The following is an 18159-nucleotide window of genomic DNA, read 5'->3' as shown; positions in this document are numbered from 1 at the left end:
TCATTTAGATTTATTGTAATTACCAATGTACTTGGATTTAGTTTATCATTTTTTATGTGTGCTTTCTATTTGTCCTGTCTTTTTCATGAGCGTTTTTTTCTCACTTTTTTTTCCATTGATTTTTCCTTCTTCTATTCTTTCTTCTCCTACTAGTTTAGAAGTTATATCACCTATTTGTACTCTTTTAGCGAATACTCTAGAAATTTTAGCATGCAAACTAGAACTTATTAAGGAGAAATCAATGTCTGTTTTCCCTTGGAAAAATCTCAGGCATTTGGGACACACTAACACTCTCACCCTCTTCGTGATATGCTCTTGTGATGTATTTATCTTTTCTTTTAACCCATAGTGATGATGGTGATGATAATAATTTTAATTATTTAAAAATTCAAGAAGTAATTTATATTTAAGTGTTTACATCTAATTATCATTATTTTGTAAGGACATTATCTTTCCTTACCTATTTACCGCTGTAATTGCTCTTCATTTCCGGTCAAATCTTCAGCTCTTCCATCTGGATTGTTTTCCCTGTGCCTGAGGTAAATACCTGACCTTTTCCTTTAGTGAGAGTCTGCTGATGGCAAACTCAGTTTTGTGTGTGTGTGTGTGTGTGTGTGTGAGAGAGAGAGAGAGAGAGAGAGAGAGAGAGAAATGTCTTTACTTCATATTTATTCTTGAAAGATTTTTGCTAGGTACAGAGTTCTACAGTTACTTTCTTTTAGCATATTGGCAATATTTCTGTCTTCTGGCTTCTATTCTTGTTATAGAGAAGTTCTCAGGCTCTCTGTCATTGCTTTGAAGTTTATCTATCTTTCCATCTGCCTTTAAGGTTTTCTCTTGTCTTGGTGTCTGTGTAATATCTCTGTGATGTGTCTAAAAGTGTGTTTCTCTCTTTATTTCGCCATACGTGGTTTCTGGAATCTGTGGTCTTCATCAATTCTGGGATTTTATTATCTTTTAAAATATTGTTTTTGCCTTATTTCTCTTTTCTTTTTCTGAAATTTTGAATAGACCTTATGTTAAACCTTTTTTATTTATCTTCCATGTTCTTAACCTGTCATCAACATTTGCCATTAAAGAAATCTCTGTGTATTATACTCTATTTTGCAGATCCATTTCTCTATTTACTAATTATCTTTTCAGATGTATTAATCTATCCATTGAGTTTTTATTTCAATTATTTTATTTTTCATTTCTAGAGATTCTATTCAATTCTTTTTAATATTGGATTGGTCATATTTTAGAGTCTTTTGTTCCCTCTGATATTTCCAATTCTTCTTTTATTTTTTTAAATACATTATAGATACATTTTTATACATACTATTCAAATATCTGAAGTTTTTTGTGAATCAGATTCTGTTGCCTACTTTTTCTCACACAGAGGCCCTTGTAGGTTCTATGACTTTTGAATGAGAACACATCCTTTTTGAAACTTTATAGGATTCCTTTGAGGCAGTAGTTGGAGGTGAGCTTCTTCGGAGAAGTTATATATGTGTTTCTGCCAGCTGCTGAAGGGACAAGTACTTGAGACAACATTAAACACAAATCTTAGGTTAATATTTTTTAATTTTTCAAGTAATGTGAATTCAGGCTAAAACTTGAGAATCACCTTAAAGTTAAAAAATATTAGTGGAGATTGCAATTTTCCTCCTCTACTAGTTTCAGGCCTTGAGGTGGTTATTTCTGGTTCATCCTTGCTGAGTATGAGGTGCTTTGGGGGCCCAGTTCCACTCAAGTGGTATAAATCCCCTAGCTTGGATAAGCTCTGGGCATTGTCGCCGGTCCCCATGCTCTCCCTGCAAACTGTGAAACTGAAGCTCGAAGTCACGAAGTTCTGCAAATGCCCTCAAAGGTAAAAATTTTCTTCTGTCCACTTTACTCTCTGGGTTCCTACTTTCAGAGAGATTTTGTCCTTTGAGTATCTCCAATTCTTTTATAAAGCTTCAACCGGAATTTTTAGTTATTTGCTGTTAGAGTGGGTGTCTAGCCTAGTGAAACAGAAGCCTATTGCTTTTATAATAACAAAAATATATCTGTGTATTTATTTTTAGTAATTATTTTATATTTTCCTTTCCTTCAAACATGAAATAACTTCTTCACAAGGGATCTATGAGGTTATCAACTTTCATAAAGCCTTGGAACAAAGTGTACAGAAATATTAGTAAGAGGAAGTATACTACCAGTTCTGTCTTATTCCTAAAGTAGATCAGAATCAGGTTATGTGAGTTTTGCATATCATACAATTATTTATTGGGCACATTAACTCATATATCAGAAATGCCAGAGAGACCTCATAATAAGCCTTTTCACACGTGGCTTCCATGGGTGTCTTACAATACGCTTCTATGATACCTTGCAACACAAAGCAACTGAAGTCCATTTTCAGAACATGAAGGAAAATGCAGCGTGTTGGGTATTGGAATGCTACAAAATAGTCAAACCTTACTTGACTAAAACTCTTTTCTTAATCAATCTATCATGTTTGTTGATAAATTATAAAATGCACTGGCTCATATTTTATTAAATTCCCCACCACACCCCACCCCCCGCCAATTTTCTGAGAAGGCATGATAGAGGGGGAGTGAAACATCAAAGGAGACTAACAATTTCCAAAACAGGTCCTTGATTCCCAAAGTAGTATTAGCCACAGAGTGCTGCCATCTTCTGAGGTCAGTGCTTCCTGGTGCAGGCTCCCAGAGCATCCTGGGTTGTCTGACATTCCCCTCACTCTCTTTGGACTTTGAAGATATTGTCAGGATAAAGGGAGCTGGGGAAAGGAAGGGAAAGGATGGGAGATAAAGTATAAGATATGCTTCAGGAGAAAACAACTAGCAATTCCTTTGACAGAATTTTTGCTTAGCCTCAAAGTTTAGTAAGCTTTTTATAAAGCTTGATGGAGACTTAGGCTCTACCATTATAGCTGCATTTGTTTGGTTTAAGATTTCATTAATTCTCTTAAAATGGAATTACTTCTAGGACTCAACTGTCTTCTGAGCAGGGATCAGCAAATCAGTGACACTGACCATGGGAAGTGGTGGGGCTAAGGGGAATGGGAGAATACACTCCTGCCCACACGGCAGCCTCTGCTCTTTGAACCACTGTTCATCGGCAGAAATGGGGACCTTGTTATGTTTTCAAAAGTCAGAAATCAGCATTTTTATGAAAAATTTCATGATTTTTAAAGTGTTAGCAATGAATCCCACATTTAAAAAAAAAACTATAGAGAAAGCCAAACAAAATACATCTGTGGGCTGGATCCTGTCCATGGGTCACCAGTTTGCAACCTTTGTGTTAGACTTTACTATTCACTGGACACAACACTGTGAAAGAATTTATTACATCCTTTGGTGGAGCAGAGCAGAGAGAGGGAGAGAAGAAATGTAAGGCCACTCACAAAGAGCTGCGAGTGAACAGAGAGGAGGAGCAACGAGATGAAGGGAGAGAAGACAGCAGTGAAGCCTTCATTATTCTGAGTGGACGGGCCATGGGTCAGAAAGCCTTATGGTAGATATGCTGTCCTTCCAACAGCTGGATATGAAAGAATAAATTAAATCCTATTTCATGATGCTGTTAATTCCGAAAGTGAATTTTTTGAGTCATTCTTGCCATAAGAAAATTATAAAAGAACATAAAAAATATTTTCAGGCAGAATGTGCAATATTTCTGAAAGATAAGCAAGTTTAAGGCACTTATTTACATCAAACAAATGAAAGCTACTTTTATAGATAATTCTTTTCTAGTCATTGATTAAACAAGTTTCTAAAGACTCACACCAGGCAACATTCCTTAGTCTTGTTTGTTGCATTAAAAAACATATATATATATATATATATATATATATATATATATATATATATATATATATATATATATATCTCACATTATTTTAGTGTGTTTAGATGAACTTTTGACCAAGCTGCAGACATGGATCTCACTGTATTGCATTGAACCTGCTCACAACCCTTAGGTGGGCAGCAAATGGGATCGTCCCTCCAACCCCCTTGAGTTGGTAAATGTTCCCTCTTCTTTATGAGCTTATTGAAATATCTCTTTTCCACTTCCCCCAAAGGACAGCCTTCTCTACCTCAGGGAGGAGGAGAAATATATACCACAATGGTGGAGATCCACTAGATGTGTGCAAGAAGCTGCCGTCCAGTGCTGGAGAGGACCGAGCCATACTTTTAGGGTTTGCAATGATGGGCTTCTCAGTTCTAATGTTCTTCTTGTTTGGAATAACCATCCTAAAGCCTTTCCTGCTCAGGTAAGAAACAGAGAAAGATAGACCCAGAATTTCCAATTCAGATCAGATGCAGGCACAAGGGCTTTGGTTTCTGCTGCCCTACTGACTGTTGTCTAGGACACGGAAGATAGTATCACCTGTTCCTCTCTCAGGGCTGAAAGGCAGCTGGCTGTGGAGGAAGAGGTGGTAAGGATGTGGAAGATGTTTCCTTGCCTCTGCCCTCCTCCAATCTCAGAAATACTTCCAACAACTAATCCACAAATTAGATATTCATGGAGGTAGTAAATTCTTTTTTTAAACATGCAGATATCTCAGGGAAGGTTTAGTGTAAGCCTTTGACATGAACACAATAAAAGTTTCTGCATCTGAGATATTTGAGTTTCACAATGTTTACTGGAACATAGTAGTTTTAAAATAAGTATTAGTTTCCTTCTTTTTCTTTTAATTAGTTTTCTTATTAGATACATGTTATCGTAGTTACCATTTATTAAATATATAATATATGACAAATATATACTATGTTTTATCTTATTTAAACCTACAGCAAACCCATGATGGAAACATTATTTAAATTTTTATTTTATAAATGAGAAAGCTAAGTCTCAGAAAGACGAAGCAACTTGCCCAAAGTCCCCTAGCTAGTAAAGAATCTGCCCGTCATTCTGACCTAAGACATCTTGCCATCTAATACATAAATGAAGTTTGCTGTGATGAGGGGGTTAGGAATTTTGATTAGGGCGGGAGAGGAGATGTTTAATTTTGGAAGATGGCTCACACCACATGAGGTACTTTGTGGAGAGGGCAGTACTGGGAAAGCAAAGGACACACTTTCCCCTTCTATTGCTCTAGCCGAAGAGCAATAGAGGACCCAACAATAAGGGAAGAGGGCGGCCTAGGAGTTCAGTGAGGAAAAGGGATCATAGAAAAAGGGGTGAGTTGCCTGTTTCTGTTATCAGATTCAACTCCCGCCATTCCTGTGTTAACATTATTAGTGCAATAATGTGGAGGTCGCCAGCTACTACAACACACAGTACCACTCTTAGAAAGATCCCAGGGAATTTTCTCTCTGGTATTAACACCAGGAGAATCTGTTTAGCCCCTGATCAATCAGCTTATTTTTATTCAATGGACACTAGGAATCTTATATCTGGTTGTGTTTCCTTTATTGTTTTGGCTGTCAGGAAGCTGATAGCCAAATTGGTGGCCCAGTTCTTATAACTAAAAGGAATCTTAGGATCTGAGGGTTACATGTTTGTACCTCACTCTTGACCTTATTCTAGCTTTCTACTTACCTTTTCCTGTTACTCCATTTTATATCTATCTAACTATCTATCTGTCTATCTCTCTCTCTCTCTCTATCTATCTATCTACCTATCATCTGTCATCTATCATTATCATCATCATCATCATCATCATCATCATCATCATTGCCTATCTCTTTATTACATGAATTTATGTAAATTAAATAAATCTATGTATATGTGTGTATGTTTGTGTGCAGGTCAGATAATTTTTTAAAAATTTAATATACTTGGGAGATGGTTTGAGGATATCTTCTGCAAATTGGCATCAAATTGTTGCTTATATTTAAATTTTACTTTTCTGGATTTCTGGAAATTGTTTGCTTAAAGTAATTAAGTGAATGCTTAAGAGTATGAATTCTTATCTCTCGCACCATGTGATCTTTTGCCACCAGAAAGTAGTTTCTCTCCATAAGATGATAGTTAAGAGTCTTAGGAAGCTCATACCTATCCCCACTCCTTTAAACACTCATCTCTCAATCAAATGATTGTTTTGTTTATCTGTAGATAAATAGACACACGATGCTGTTGAAAGAACATGTTCATTTTTTTTCAGCCCTCAATTTATCCCTGGTCCCACCCGAAATGCTCTGGCCTGACCCTTGTGCATAAGAAAGAATGTCCCCGCTGTCTCTATTGGAGCTTCTGGAAATCTTCAAGAAACGTCAAATCATACTGTGTTCAGCACTTGGTTAGGATTTAGAGAGCTTAAGTTCTAACACAGATAAGCAGACAACTCTTAAGTATTACTTTAAGATGCCTAGACTAAATAAGTATAGAAATTAATTTTGTGAAAAAGTAGGCCAGTACTAAACCTGTGAAAAAACTTTATTTTCCATGTACTTTCACTTGACCAATATTTGATTCTTCTGAAGCCACGTCCAGTGATTTTTTTTTTTTTGTCCTGGGTCTTAAGATCATGTTAAACTGCACTGTGTCTCAGGTTTGTTATATTAATAAAGCAAAATGATGATGTATGATTAAAGATTGTAATGGGAGTACGGTATGAACCTAGCTAAACAATGCTTTTCAAATGTTCTGACTTTAGGATTTGCTACTCTAACTCCTTGTGATTAAGGCACCAGGAAATAAACACAGGGACCCACTTAGATGTGAGTGTGGGGGTACATGAGGAGCTTGTGAGTGTGGGGGGACCATGAGGAGCTGGTCCTGTACATTCAATCGAAGCATTTATTCTCACCCTCGTTTACTTTACCTTAGACTTATTCTCTAATTATTTCATACACATATATCCTTTCTCTTCAACACCACCACAAAGTCTTCATGGGCAGGAATTTTGTCTATCACTTCTCATTGCCCTTATGACATCCTGTGTATGTCATATATATGCAGATTCTCAAAGAATACTTTCCAAGTGAAATTCAATTGAGCACAACACTTACTGAGCTTTTATTATGTGAGAGGCATGGGGCTTTAAGCTCTGAGGAACATAAGGATGAATAAGATGTAGGTTCTGATCTCAAGGAATTACCGACGGCAAAAACATGGTAAGTTTTCTGAGAGATTGCTGATATGATTTACATTTGCTTCTTTGGAAGTTGAGTGGGTAAATGGAGTTGGAACTTGTTACCAGAGCTTTTGGAGGCTGCATTGACTAAGGGCCCTATGGTTGGTCTTCTTCCAAAAGGCACGTTTCCATCAGGTTGAGCCAGTGGTTACATTTGAGATAGTGAGGCCCGAGAGATGATAAGATTTCTGAGTGTGTGCGAGCGAATCTTATGGCTACAGTATTTAGGGTAATATTACTCAGCATATGATTCTCCAAAGACCTGCATCTTAAATATTGTTAAATAGATTCCTGGGCCTCAATTCAGATCATCTGAAATTGAATTTCTGGGAGTGAAGCATACAATCCACATTCTAACAAACTCTTCATTCTAACAAACTCACTCAGGTGATTCTGAAGCTTGAAAACTATTGCTCTATGGGTTGGTGCAGTGAGAAATATGCCAGGAGGGTCATAATTGAGATGGAATTTGGCGATTTGCTCCTATTTATTCCATGTCTCAATGTCTTCCATTCTCTCTAATCATTGTGTGCCTTCTGTAATGGTCCTATATTACCTCAAAATAGACGAATGCTTCAGGTTACCACATTAGAAATATGGAACTAAATTTTCTAGGTGCTGAAGATCATTTATTTTTTTGAAATTGAAGCACTCAGAGAGAAGAATCAAACTGCACTATCGTCCACACACATATCATGGATGACTGGATGGACTGTGCTTTCACCTGTGGCGTGGACTGCCAAGGTCAGGGCAAGTACCCATGTCTTCAGGTGTTTGTGAACCTCACCCACTCAGGTCAGAAAGCTCTCCTGCATTATAATGAAGAGGCTGTCCAGATAGATTCAAAGGTAATATGAAGTTTGTGTAATTAAAAAGTTGTACTTACAGCACCCTTTCCATGCCAGACTGTCCCTAGCACGGTGCAGTATCCCGGGCCATCTCTAGGGATAAATCTGTTTCCTTCTAGTTAATGTTTTGATAGTGGTCAAATCAGGATAAATGAAGCTAAGAGCGTTCCTGGAGAAAAATGGGGCAAATAGGGGAAAAATGTTTCCAATTTCACAAATTGGCATCTGGAATTTACAGTCTGAGCCAATGAATAGAGTCCTCTGTGGGCAGTCTTACTTTTGGAGGTCTATCTCACTCCCCATCATATCAAAAATGTTAAAAGGTATTAACAGTCCACTTTAAATCAAATAAATAATTTTTCTTATTAAAGAAATTTAAAGGATTATTATAATTTTGATTTTAATATGTTACTCACTGGTTCGTAAGACAAAGTATATACTTTATACCTAACTATCAAAGTCAAATTGCAGGAGATTAGTTGACAAGTTATCCTTTATTGTCTTTACTTAAGCGTCAATTTCAATCTGATGATTTCTGTTTTCTCTTTTGGATGCAATAATTTTTAAGGTCTCAAACTTTTTCGTAGGCCGTTGGCACGGTGCCTTGATTACCTAAAGGATATAATAGTAGAGCTCAAGCTTTTTTGAAAAAAACACCAGCTGACAGAGCTCCCTTTTTCTCCACTGGTTCTGCCTCCCAAGAAGCAGAGTCAGGTAGTTCCCTTCTTTCCGGGCCTAGGGAGAAAGCTGCAATATGCTAATCCTTTAGGGAAAGATTTAACTACAGGAAATCAAGATGAAGACAAAGATGATAGAGGGATTAATAGGTGCTGAAAGTGCACAGAGAGCTCAATACATATGTGTTGACTGAACAAATGGATTAATTGAATTACTGTCCAGGAATAGATCCAGGACCTGCATGTAGGAAGGAGTGTGGTCCTTATGAAGTTGGTCACTGCCTCTTCTGCAATGTCTTTGTTCTGAGAATACTTTCTACATTCCTGCTTAGTGCCTGGACAGGGCCATTTCACTCTGGCCCTCCTGCCAACTCTTCCCCATGAACCATTAATAGATTTCATCACCTTCTGAGACCGAAACGTCCCACTAGTAGCTTCAGTTTGAAGCTATTTCAATATTAAAACTGTTGGTTAAGTGCTTGGTGTTGGGGAAGAGTACCCTTATCTTTCTTTCTCTTCCATATTCCTAGTGCTTTTACACACCTAAGTGCCATGGAGATAGGAATGATTTGCTGGACAGTGCTCTGGACATAAAGGAATTCTTCGACCACAAAAATGGGACCCCCTTTTCATGCTTCTACAATCCAGATGGCCTATCTGAAGATGTCATTCTCATAAAAAAGTATGACCAAATGGTTATCTTCCATTGTTTATTTTGGCCTTCACTGACACTGCTAGGTGGTGCCCTGATTGTTGGCATGGTGAGATTAACACAGTACCTGTCCCTACTATGTGAAAAATATAGCACTGCACCCAGAGGTGGGGTAGGTGGCAAAGTACCGTATATGAAACAGCATCAATTCGAAGTGTGGAGTGTGGGGAGGAGCAAAGGAAGGAGTAGAGAAACTTTAAGATGGTGGTCCAATTAATGCCCTAGCTTTTAGATATATGCAATTTCTGTACTCGAGGACCTAATTATACCTGCTTGCATGCGAACCGAAAGGCAAATTTAGGTATGATATGGGAAAGAAAAAAAATTAAAAAGTCTCATATACATATTCCACTTATTCTGTAAATACATACAAATTCACCATGTTTTCAACTCCAACTCTCCACATGAGCCAAGGAAGCACTTTTTGTTCCTACATGGGAAAATGAACTCTAGGTAGTTGTCTTTCATCTAATTTCAACTCTAGATAAAACTTGTCAATGTGGAAATAATTGATAAGGGTATCTAAGTTACCAAGCAGTGAACAATGAACCTAGTTCTATGCAATATAGTTCACATTAAAACATTTCTCAAAAAAATTCTTGAAGAACAGTTCATTCACTAGAGGAAGACAATAATTTCAGAAAATGTGGACCTACCATTTTACTTCACTATTCATGATAAAGGAAGAAAGCCACTGCCTAGAAAATCCACTAAGTTTAGAGCTATCTATACTTAACCATGTACCATGTAATATTTCTTTCAGCAACATTTTTTCTAGTTAATTTTGCTTTCCATAAGCTCATTTTATTTTTTGTGCACATTCTGATGAGAGTGGGAGAGATGGCTAGAAATGTGTTAAGTAAGGAGAAGCTGCACTGGATGCAACTCAAGATTCATCTCAGATAATCTGGATACTCAACAACCATCCATACTTTAATTGATGAATCAACCATGGTTACTGAATAAGGAATGTCACGAGACTCTCCAATAAGTGCTGTCCAGATTAAGCTGAATGAGTTGAAAGTTTGTTTGAAAACCAATGTGCCTCAGCGTATTTTTTAAATTTCACCTCCTCCCCCCAAATGTTACATCATGGACCATAGAATGAGACTCTCTTTGAAGCAACTTTTATATGTAGGTGTAATCAAACCAGAAACTTTAATTCTAAGCCAATTTAATGCTTTTTAGATATTAATTTTAAGCCACAAATTACTAAATAAACTGAATAATTAAATAGAGCAATATTGATTTGACCAGTAATGAACACTTTTGGGGTTTTCTTCTTGTCCTAGTGAGAAATAGTGAAGAGCTTTTTAGATATGTATTCTTGGGCAATTCAACCGACTTATTCAAGCCTCTCTCTTCATCTATAAAATGGTGATAATCTCTTCTTTCATGGGGTTATTTTAGGGACTAGAATGAGTGAAATACCTAGCTTAATTTCTGACACCTAATAGATGTGTTTTAAAATGTTAGAAAAAAAAAATCTTTTGCTGTTTTAATATTCTGTCAGCCTTATCCCTCTTCTGGGTGTGTACACAAAGAAAATGAAATCAGTACCTCTAAGAGATAGCTGCACTCCCATGTTCACTACAGCAAGATTCACAATAGCCAAGATCTAGAAAAAACTTGTGTCCATCGACAGATTAATAAAGAAATTATGATTATAGACATATAATATGTGTATATATACATACATATAGCGAAGTATTATTCAGCCTTTAAAAAGAAGATCCTACTATTTGCAACAACATAGATGAACCTATAAGGCAAAATGCTACATAAAATAAGGCAGATACAGAAAGGAAAAACACCACATTTCACATATATGTGGAATCAAAAAAGTTGTATATATAGAAACATAGAGTAGAATGGTGGTCATCAGGGGTAGGAAGGTGGGGGAGATGGGAAGATGTTGATTAAAGGGTACAATAAGTTTTGAACCCATCTAATAATGTGAAATTCTCGGGATTTTTCTCCTAACAAATTCAAAACCACTAATTGGAAACCTAGAATTTGTGAAAGTGTGAAAACTAGTTTCAGTTACTACAGTTTTCCATTCATAGACTGGCTACATGGTTCATCTTGGGAAAGACAGACATTATGCTTAGAGAACAAAGTCAATTTAGAACAATGTTAATTCAAAGTCATTCAAGGGACCTGACAAATAAACAAAATTTAAGCAATTATTTGCTCTTAATCGCTTAGCAGTTCTAAGTATCGATGCCCACATGCATCATGGGTCCAAGAAAAGCCCAGACTTACTTTTTGCAAGGCTTACAACAACTGAAAGCAAAAACAGTTTGCTTCTAACCTAACTCTTCTTTTATGTCTGGTCTTCAGCTGACTTGGAAAAGTCTACCTGTACATACAAACGCATTCATACATGTATGTGTATACATATATTTCTGCTTGAAATACAAGCATATAATTATGCTTAAACAGGTATTTCTATAATATTCATCATTTTACTGGGGCAGAAAAATTAGCTTTAAGACATAATAGTTTCAGGTTTTCATTCAATTATTCTGTCATCGATAAAATTTCGAATTTAGCTAAATTTGATTATTAGCAACACTGGTTTGCTTTTAAGTCCTCAAAAGAAATGGCAAAATATAATTATCACAGTTTTTAAAACATACCTTACACTAAGGATTGTTTGGACACAAGTCAAAGTAATTTTTTTTTTTTTAATAAACAGCATGATGTTACAGACTGCAAAGTTAAAGAAAAGCAAACATTGACAGTTTCTGATGAGCACAAACAGTAAGTGCAGTCACAGGCCAAACTTCTTGCTAGGAATAGCAAGACTGGGAAGAGGTCTTAAATTTAGTGACACTGTATTATTCTATATTTTCAGTACAATCACACATGCATCTTGCTGTGTCAGATACTTTTTGGGCCATCGTTAAAAGAACATTTAAAAACATTTTTTCCCCCCCTAACTAATGCAGAATACCACAGGATTTCAATTCATTGAATAACAAAATACAGATAGATAGATTTGTTATTTGGGGTGCTAAAAAGAGTGGTGGGAGCTCTTTTTGAAGCTTCCAAGGTCAACATTTGATGTGATAGTAGTCTTTCGGTAGTGCCACATTCCCCAAGATATTAAAGTATTATGTTCCCAAAGGGTATATTCTTTTAGATCGTATTCAACCCTATTAAGTCCGAAGACTGAATCACAGTGAAACCACTGATTGCATTTGAAGCTTAGGTTCCAGAGCCGCTTCGAAATTAGATGAAGGCCCAGCTCTCCAACTACTCTTAGGAACATAAATGAAATCTGGTAAGGGGCTTTCTCTTATGAACTCAATAGATAATGACCACATTTGGAAATTCCTATTAGAATTGAGTTCAGTCTTATTAAAGATATTTTGAAAAAATACCAAAGTTGGTTTTCTGCCTTCTGGCTAACCTAGAAGAATTAACAAAAATAAGAATCATGTAAAAATGTACACGGCTCTTAGCATAACCACAAAATTATTGTAGTGACTGATTAAATAGTTTCAGATAGACTCACAGACTTAAATAGCTTACAAAAATGCATTAAAACCACCCCTTTCCATACTTACCAACATGAGTAATGGAGTCTATAGTTGGTAGTGAAATTCAATTACCCAGCTACACTAAATGTACAATGGACTGATTTTACTTTTTTCCTCCCTGCTAAAACTCTTATATGTAGTTGTGTAAAAAGTCAGAAAATTTCCTATGGCTCACAACTGTCACTTTATACTAACTAACATGGCTGTCATATTAGCATATCTAAAATATTAACACATCTAAGCAAAAGGAATGGTGCTGCACTGATAAAAAGCAAGTGCAAAACTTAATCAAGTGGAATACTTGAATGAAATAAGCTTATTTAAAAACTAACATCCCAACTTGGGAAACTCCTAATAAATTCTAAACTTCTGAATTTTAGAACCTCGATGTTTACACCTTTTATAAAAGATGCCTCTTGACTAGAGCTAGCAAGCAGTGTGTATACAAATAGAAACGTGTGTATATATATACACACACACACACACACACGCTAATTCACTAATAGTCGAGAAAAGAGAACACCACTAATTTCAAATGTTGAATTCAAGAACCTAGTACCATGAACCTCCTAGCCCTATAGCCTTTTCCAAATGGCTGGAGCAATGACTAAATTTTTAATCAAATTCTTTTCTTCATGTCTCCAAAGCCATTAAATACAAGGCATACCAACTTTGACTTTATAAATCCAAAATACAGTGCTCTGGAAATTTCTGTAATACCAGAGCCTGAGTATTGAATTGTGACTCATCTATTTTTTTCTTTATTAACCTTCTGAGGTAGAGTTACCAATCCAATTTTATCTGGAGCATAATTATCCCTATAATCTTTTCAGAAAGTGAACATAATTTTTAAGAGAAAAAAAAAAAGGCTTCCCAGGCTATGGCATATATAAGATATATTTACAATTTTAATGTAACAATTAAAAAATAAAAATGGTTCGTTTATATTTTAAAAAACAGCCCAGCTGTATTATTCTGTCACCAAGAATTATTATGAGTATCCTGTCAATGCTGAATTTTATAGTTCAGCTTTCACAATCCCATCCTTGATGGAGAGTTAATTCCCTCATGGTATGCACAAAATACTCTCACAACTTTCAAACTTTTCTAGTGCCTCATCTGAGCAAGATGGATATGAAGAATGTAATTCATTCAAACAATTCCTCCCTGTTCTCCCTTTCTCTCCACATTCCCCATTTCTCAAAAACATCTGAAGTATGAAAGTTGTTTTTAAATAGTAGAAGCACCACAATCCATTAATACCACATATGGTCTTTAAACTGAAATATTTTAGTGATGTCTTGGACATCAAAATCAATTTTTAAGGTGGATTCTGAGTGTGTGGGTCCAGCCCAGGTCTGCTGTTTCTGCAGACATACAAACAAAAGGAACTTATTCAAAAAGTTAACTTGCTGGCTTCAAAATAATGCTGAAAATTAAATTTCTTCAAAGAGTTGGCAAGCATGGGCTACTGGTCAGAATATGAATTAAATGAATTTACAGAATCATTAAGAAACTAATTCAGGTTTATATGCTGTGAAATTTCCATGGTGCCCTTAAAATAGCTGGCGGCTCATAGTTTTTTAATATGCCAAATCACACAATTTTTGATGGGAAAAGGAATACAGATGGACTGTGTTTTACCTATGAGAAAATTACCAATCCATTTAAAGTGAAATCCAAGAGAGTATATACAATCTAATCAAGTCATTGATTATTTTCCTGATTAATAAGAACTACACTTTACACAAAATACTTTATCAGCAGCTGTTTTCATCAAAAAACCAATAGTCATAGTTTCACAGTTGAAAAAGTTACACATTAAAATATTTTACAATTCATTATATTCACCAGATTCCCATTTCCTAAAGGGCTTGTAATATAAAGCAAAGTAGAAGGGAAAACCTCAAAGTTAATTACTTTGACACTAAGTTTTACACAGGACACTAAGAACCACAAAAAGCTTAGGTTCATCATAAAATAGAGACCAAATTCCATTCTTATTTAAAAAATCCAATTAGAAACATCTTTTTTAAAAAACCAAATTCCACAATATGATTAACATATTTCAAATTAACAGCAGTCTAAAAATCTTCAAAATAAACAATTTTGTATAGTTGAGAATATGACAAAAAGTTAAAGCATGATTTTCAAACAGTTGATCTTTTCTTGCTACAATGTATTTGAAATTAAGTTTTACTTTCTTTAAACCTGCCTTTTTTCCTCCAAAGTAGTCACTGAAGGAAATATTGCTTAAGTGACCTGATGAAATTGTAGAGCCGATAGTCAGTTTATACCACATTCAATGACAAAGATGGTTGGCCATAGGAACTGACCAAGAGAATTTATCTCTGATACTAAAGTACCTGGAAGTGACAATATTATCACTGATTTAAAACATATCCTAGTCACCCATGTAGCATCCAATTCAGTTTTTGGTTCTGTGCCTTCTGAGAACTACCTGCCCCTTTATTCTTATTTGTAATGCTTTTGCTTAAACTCCGCTTAGATTTTTTAAAAAATTTAGTTTGCCTTTACCTAGACCTCTTTATCTATATTCTTGAAAAAATGTGTCCACACTTCTTCAAACAGAATTAATTTGGTTGTAATAATTCTTGAAAATAAATGTCAATGATGAAATAAAGTATGTGTCTTGTGTTTTAACGGTGGAGAGGTCCCAGGAAAAAGGGACTATCTGGACTGATGTAGAAGATGCAAAAACTGTATAAATTTTGTGCAAGGAAGCTCAAAGCTTTTTTGGCACTTGGGTAAAACACGATTCTCTGTTAAAACTTCAGTTTCCACCATCAAAGTTTCAGATTTGTACCATTTCACTGAGTTTTCCTGTAATCGATCCCTGATATAGAAAAGATTGGGATGTTAGTACGTGTTATAACTGAATAGCTCTAAAAGAACAAAATGTTACATGAACTTTTAATAAGTTATGAAATCTATATCTGCAAAAGAAATCTATTAGTTTCCTGCTTAAAACAGTTTAAATTCTTCTTAACTATTCCAAGACAGTTTAGAGAAATAAGTTCCCTTAATCTTCAAATTTATTTTTCTTGTTGGTAATATTATATACATGCTTTAGTGAAGTACCTAAATCTCCAATAATTATGCCCTTTAAGGGTTCTAAAATAGCCAAATATTAAGAGTAAATTGTATTAGAGTCCTTGTTCACTATTCAAGACTTTTACTATAGGCAATTGATTTTATAAGTGAATATTTTTTAAGTGATGCTGTTTCACTAGAGAATATAATGTGCACTCTTTATAAAGTTGTATTCCGATAATATGCCTAATCTAGAAAACTGTCAGCAAATTATTGCACTTTTTCTGGTGTGGCACCTGGACATTTGCTAAAGCTATTTCCTAGGGCATTAATCACTCATTTCAAATACTGAGTAAAATATCAGATTCTGGAGTGATGACTAGCATTAGCGCCTACATCTTGGGTTAATATTTTTTAAGATGTTGAAGAATGTATCATGTTCTCAAATGCAATTTAATAAAGTTGGAGAGTGAGCCCTGATCACTTGGAAATGGGACATGATCTTAAAATGGTTTAAGGTCCTACATTTATTATTGAGATATTGGATAAATAGCTTAAAAAGGTAAAAAGTTCATGGTTTCTATTTCCTCATATTATTAAGTATTATTCATGAGCATACCTCAGTAGAGAGTTTAAGCAATCGAGATGATACTCTAAATTGTATTAATTTTGGTAACTAATTTCATATGATTGAGGCATCCTGAACTATGAAAAAAGATGGAAGATGGGGATCCATGTAAAAACACAGAAATAAAAGGAAAGAGGATGAACTTTAATCTGTAAGAGGATGAACTTTAATCTGTTTTTTTAAGTAGCTATTCATTAGTATTGGTATAAATGGGATAGTGCCTGAGCCTTACCCACAGACCCAGAGAAAAGCTGACCATGCTGATATGAACAATAAAAAATTTGGGGTGCAAAACAATGCATGACTATGGGACAGATCATGAAATAAAGAATATATATTAATGATAGTTTCTATAATATAAATAGCCTTTAATAAAAAAAATAATCTTTTTAATAACATTAATACTCAATTCTATTTTCTGGAAAACATGCATGAAAAATGTATTCAATTCAATTGCAAAAGGAGAAAAAAAATCAACCTATGGTGAATACTGTACAATTCTGGAGCAAGAACTATTCTTGCTCATTCTTTCTCAATGATGATTATTTTTCTTTACGGGTGCCCAGAATTTCCCTGGGAAATAAGAATCAGATTCTTGTAAATACTGTCCAGAAAAAAAACCCAAAAACACCACCTTAGAACAGGTCTCATTTGTGACTGCTTCCAAAACTTTGCAGATAAGACCCCAAATCATCAAAAGGTTTGATTTATTAAAAAAGAAAAGTCTCTGTTGAAATCTCAAGTCCCTTCCACCCCAAGAATTTTTCTTCATTAAACAAGGAGTCAAAAAACCCACTTCAAACTGTAAGTTGAACAGCAATGAAAAAATAAGAGATTTTCATTATTTCCAATCTTAATGTAATTTAACATTAAACTCATTTCCTTGGACCTAATGCAATAATAGACTTTGTATGTCCACATTTCAAAACATAGAATATTTGAAAGACAAAAGAAGAGCATCATTCTTTTCCTTCTCCATCATTTCCATATATTTTGGGGGTTTTTGGTTTTGTTTTGTTTTGTTTTTTTTTAAAAAAAAGATACAAACAATCTTCAAAGTTTACCTTTTTTGGACTTAAGGCATAACATGAAATTGCGCATTATTCTAAAGCTTAATTTTGAAATGAACTAGTTTAGTGCTATCAAACCCTGTTTGCATTTGCATTATTTAAATTATATAGTATTTTATTTCTGTTCTTGCCATAAATTCTAATGCTGTTCATGGATTGTGCAATTCCTATGCAATCAGTCTTTGCGTGTTGACAGTTATTAACAGTGCAGTACAGAATCCAATATTGAGCTTTCAGTTTCTTAGTTATCATTTCAGTTCAAAGCATGCTGCTTAATTGTATGGAAGATCCAATCCATTTTTGTTGTCCAGCCACCATGATGTGCATCATTCATTTGTTTCATGAAATATTCCAAAGCTTCTTGTTCAGTTTTATCTAAAGCTAGGGTCTTTCGAATGTATGCAATATCATCAAAAGATTGTAGTTCTGGCATTCCAGAGCCAAGCATCATTGAGAAAAGATTTATAAAGAGATTGGCATGCTGCCGAATAGCTAGATAAGCTTTGTAACACATCTCCTGAAACCTACAAGTAATAAGAACAGTTTGGTCAGT

General features: G+C 35.1%; 2 protein-coding genes across 5 annotated transcripts in view; one reads left to right on the top strand and one right to left on the bottom strand.

Annotated features, from left to right (window-relative positions):
* KCNMB3 (potassium calcium-activated channel subfamily M regulatory beta subunit 3) overlaps positions 1-16920 on the top strand; it is a 29816-nt gene extending 12896 nt beyond the window's left edge. For all 3 annotated transcript variants that reach the window (XM_016159555.2, XM_016159482.2, XM_016159405.2), the window contains 3 exons: positions 4070-4261; positions 7719-7917; positions 9125-16920. In XM_016159555.2, the coding sequence (XP_016015041.2) occupies positions 4070-4261; positions 7719-7917; positions 9125-9523 (790 nt within the window). In that variant the 3' untranslated portion in view covers positions 9524-16920. The remainder of the gene's footprint in view (positions 1-4069; positions 4262-7718; positions 7918-9124) is intronic.
* The window catches only part of PIK3CA (phosphatidylinositol-4,5-bisphosphate 3-kinase catalytic subunit alpha), a 72264-nt gene continuing 68651 nt past the window's right edge, over positions 14547-18159 (bottom strand). For both annotated transcript variants that reach the window (XM_016159071.2, XM_036218794.1), the window contains one exon: positions 14547-18130. In XM_016159071.2, coding sequence (XP_016014557.1) covers positions 17860-18130 — 271 coding nt within the window. In that variant the 3' untranslated portion in view covers positions 14547-17859. The remainder of the gene's footprint in view (positions 18131-18159) is intronic.

Source organism: Rousettus aegyptiacus, unplaced genomic scaffold, assembly GCF_014176215.1.
Source record: "Rousettus aegyptiacus isolate mRouAeg1 unplaced genomic scaffold, mRouAeg1.p scaffold_m13_p_4, whole genome shotgun sequence".
NCBI classification, from domain to species: Eukaryota; Metazoa; Chordata; class Mammalia; order Chiroptera; family Pteropodidae; genus Rousettus; species Rousettus aegyptiacus.
Note: the sequence above shows the minus strand (reverse complement) of the source record. Positions and strands in the feature narration are given on the sequence as shown.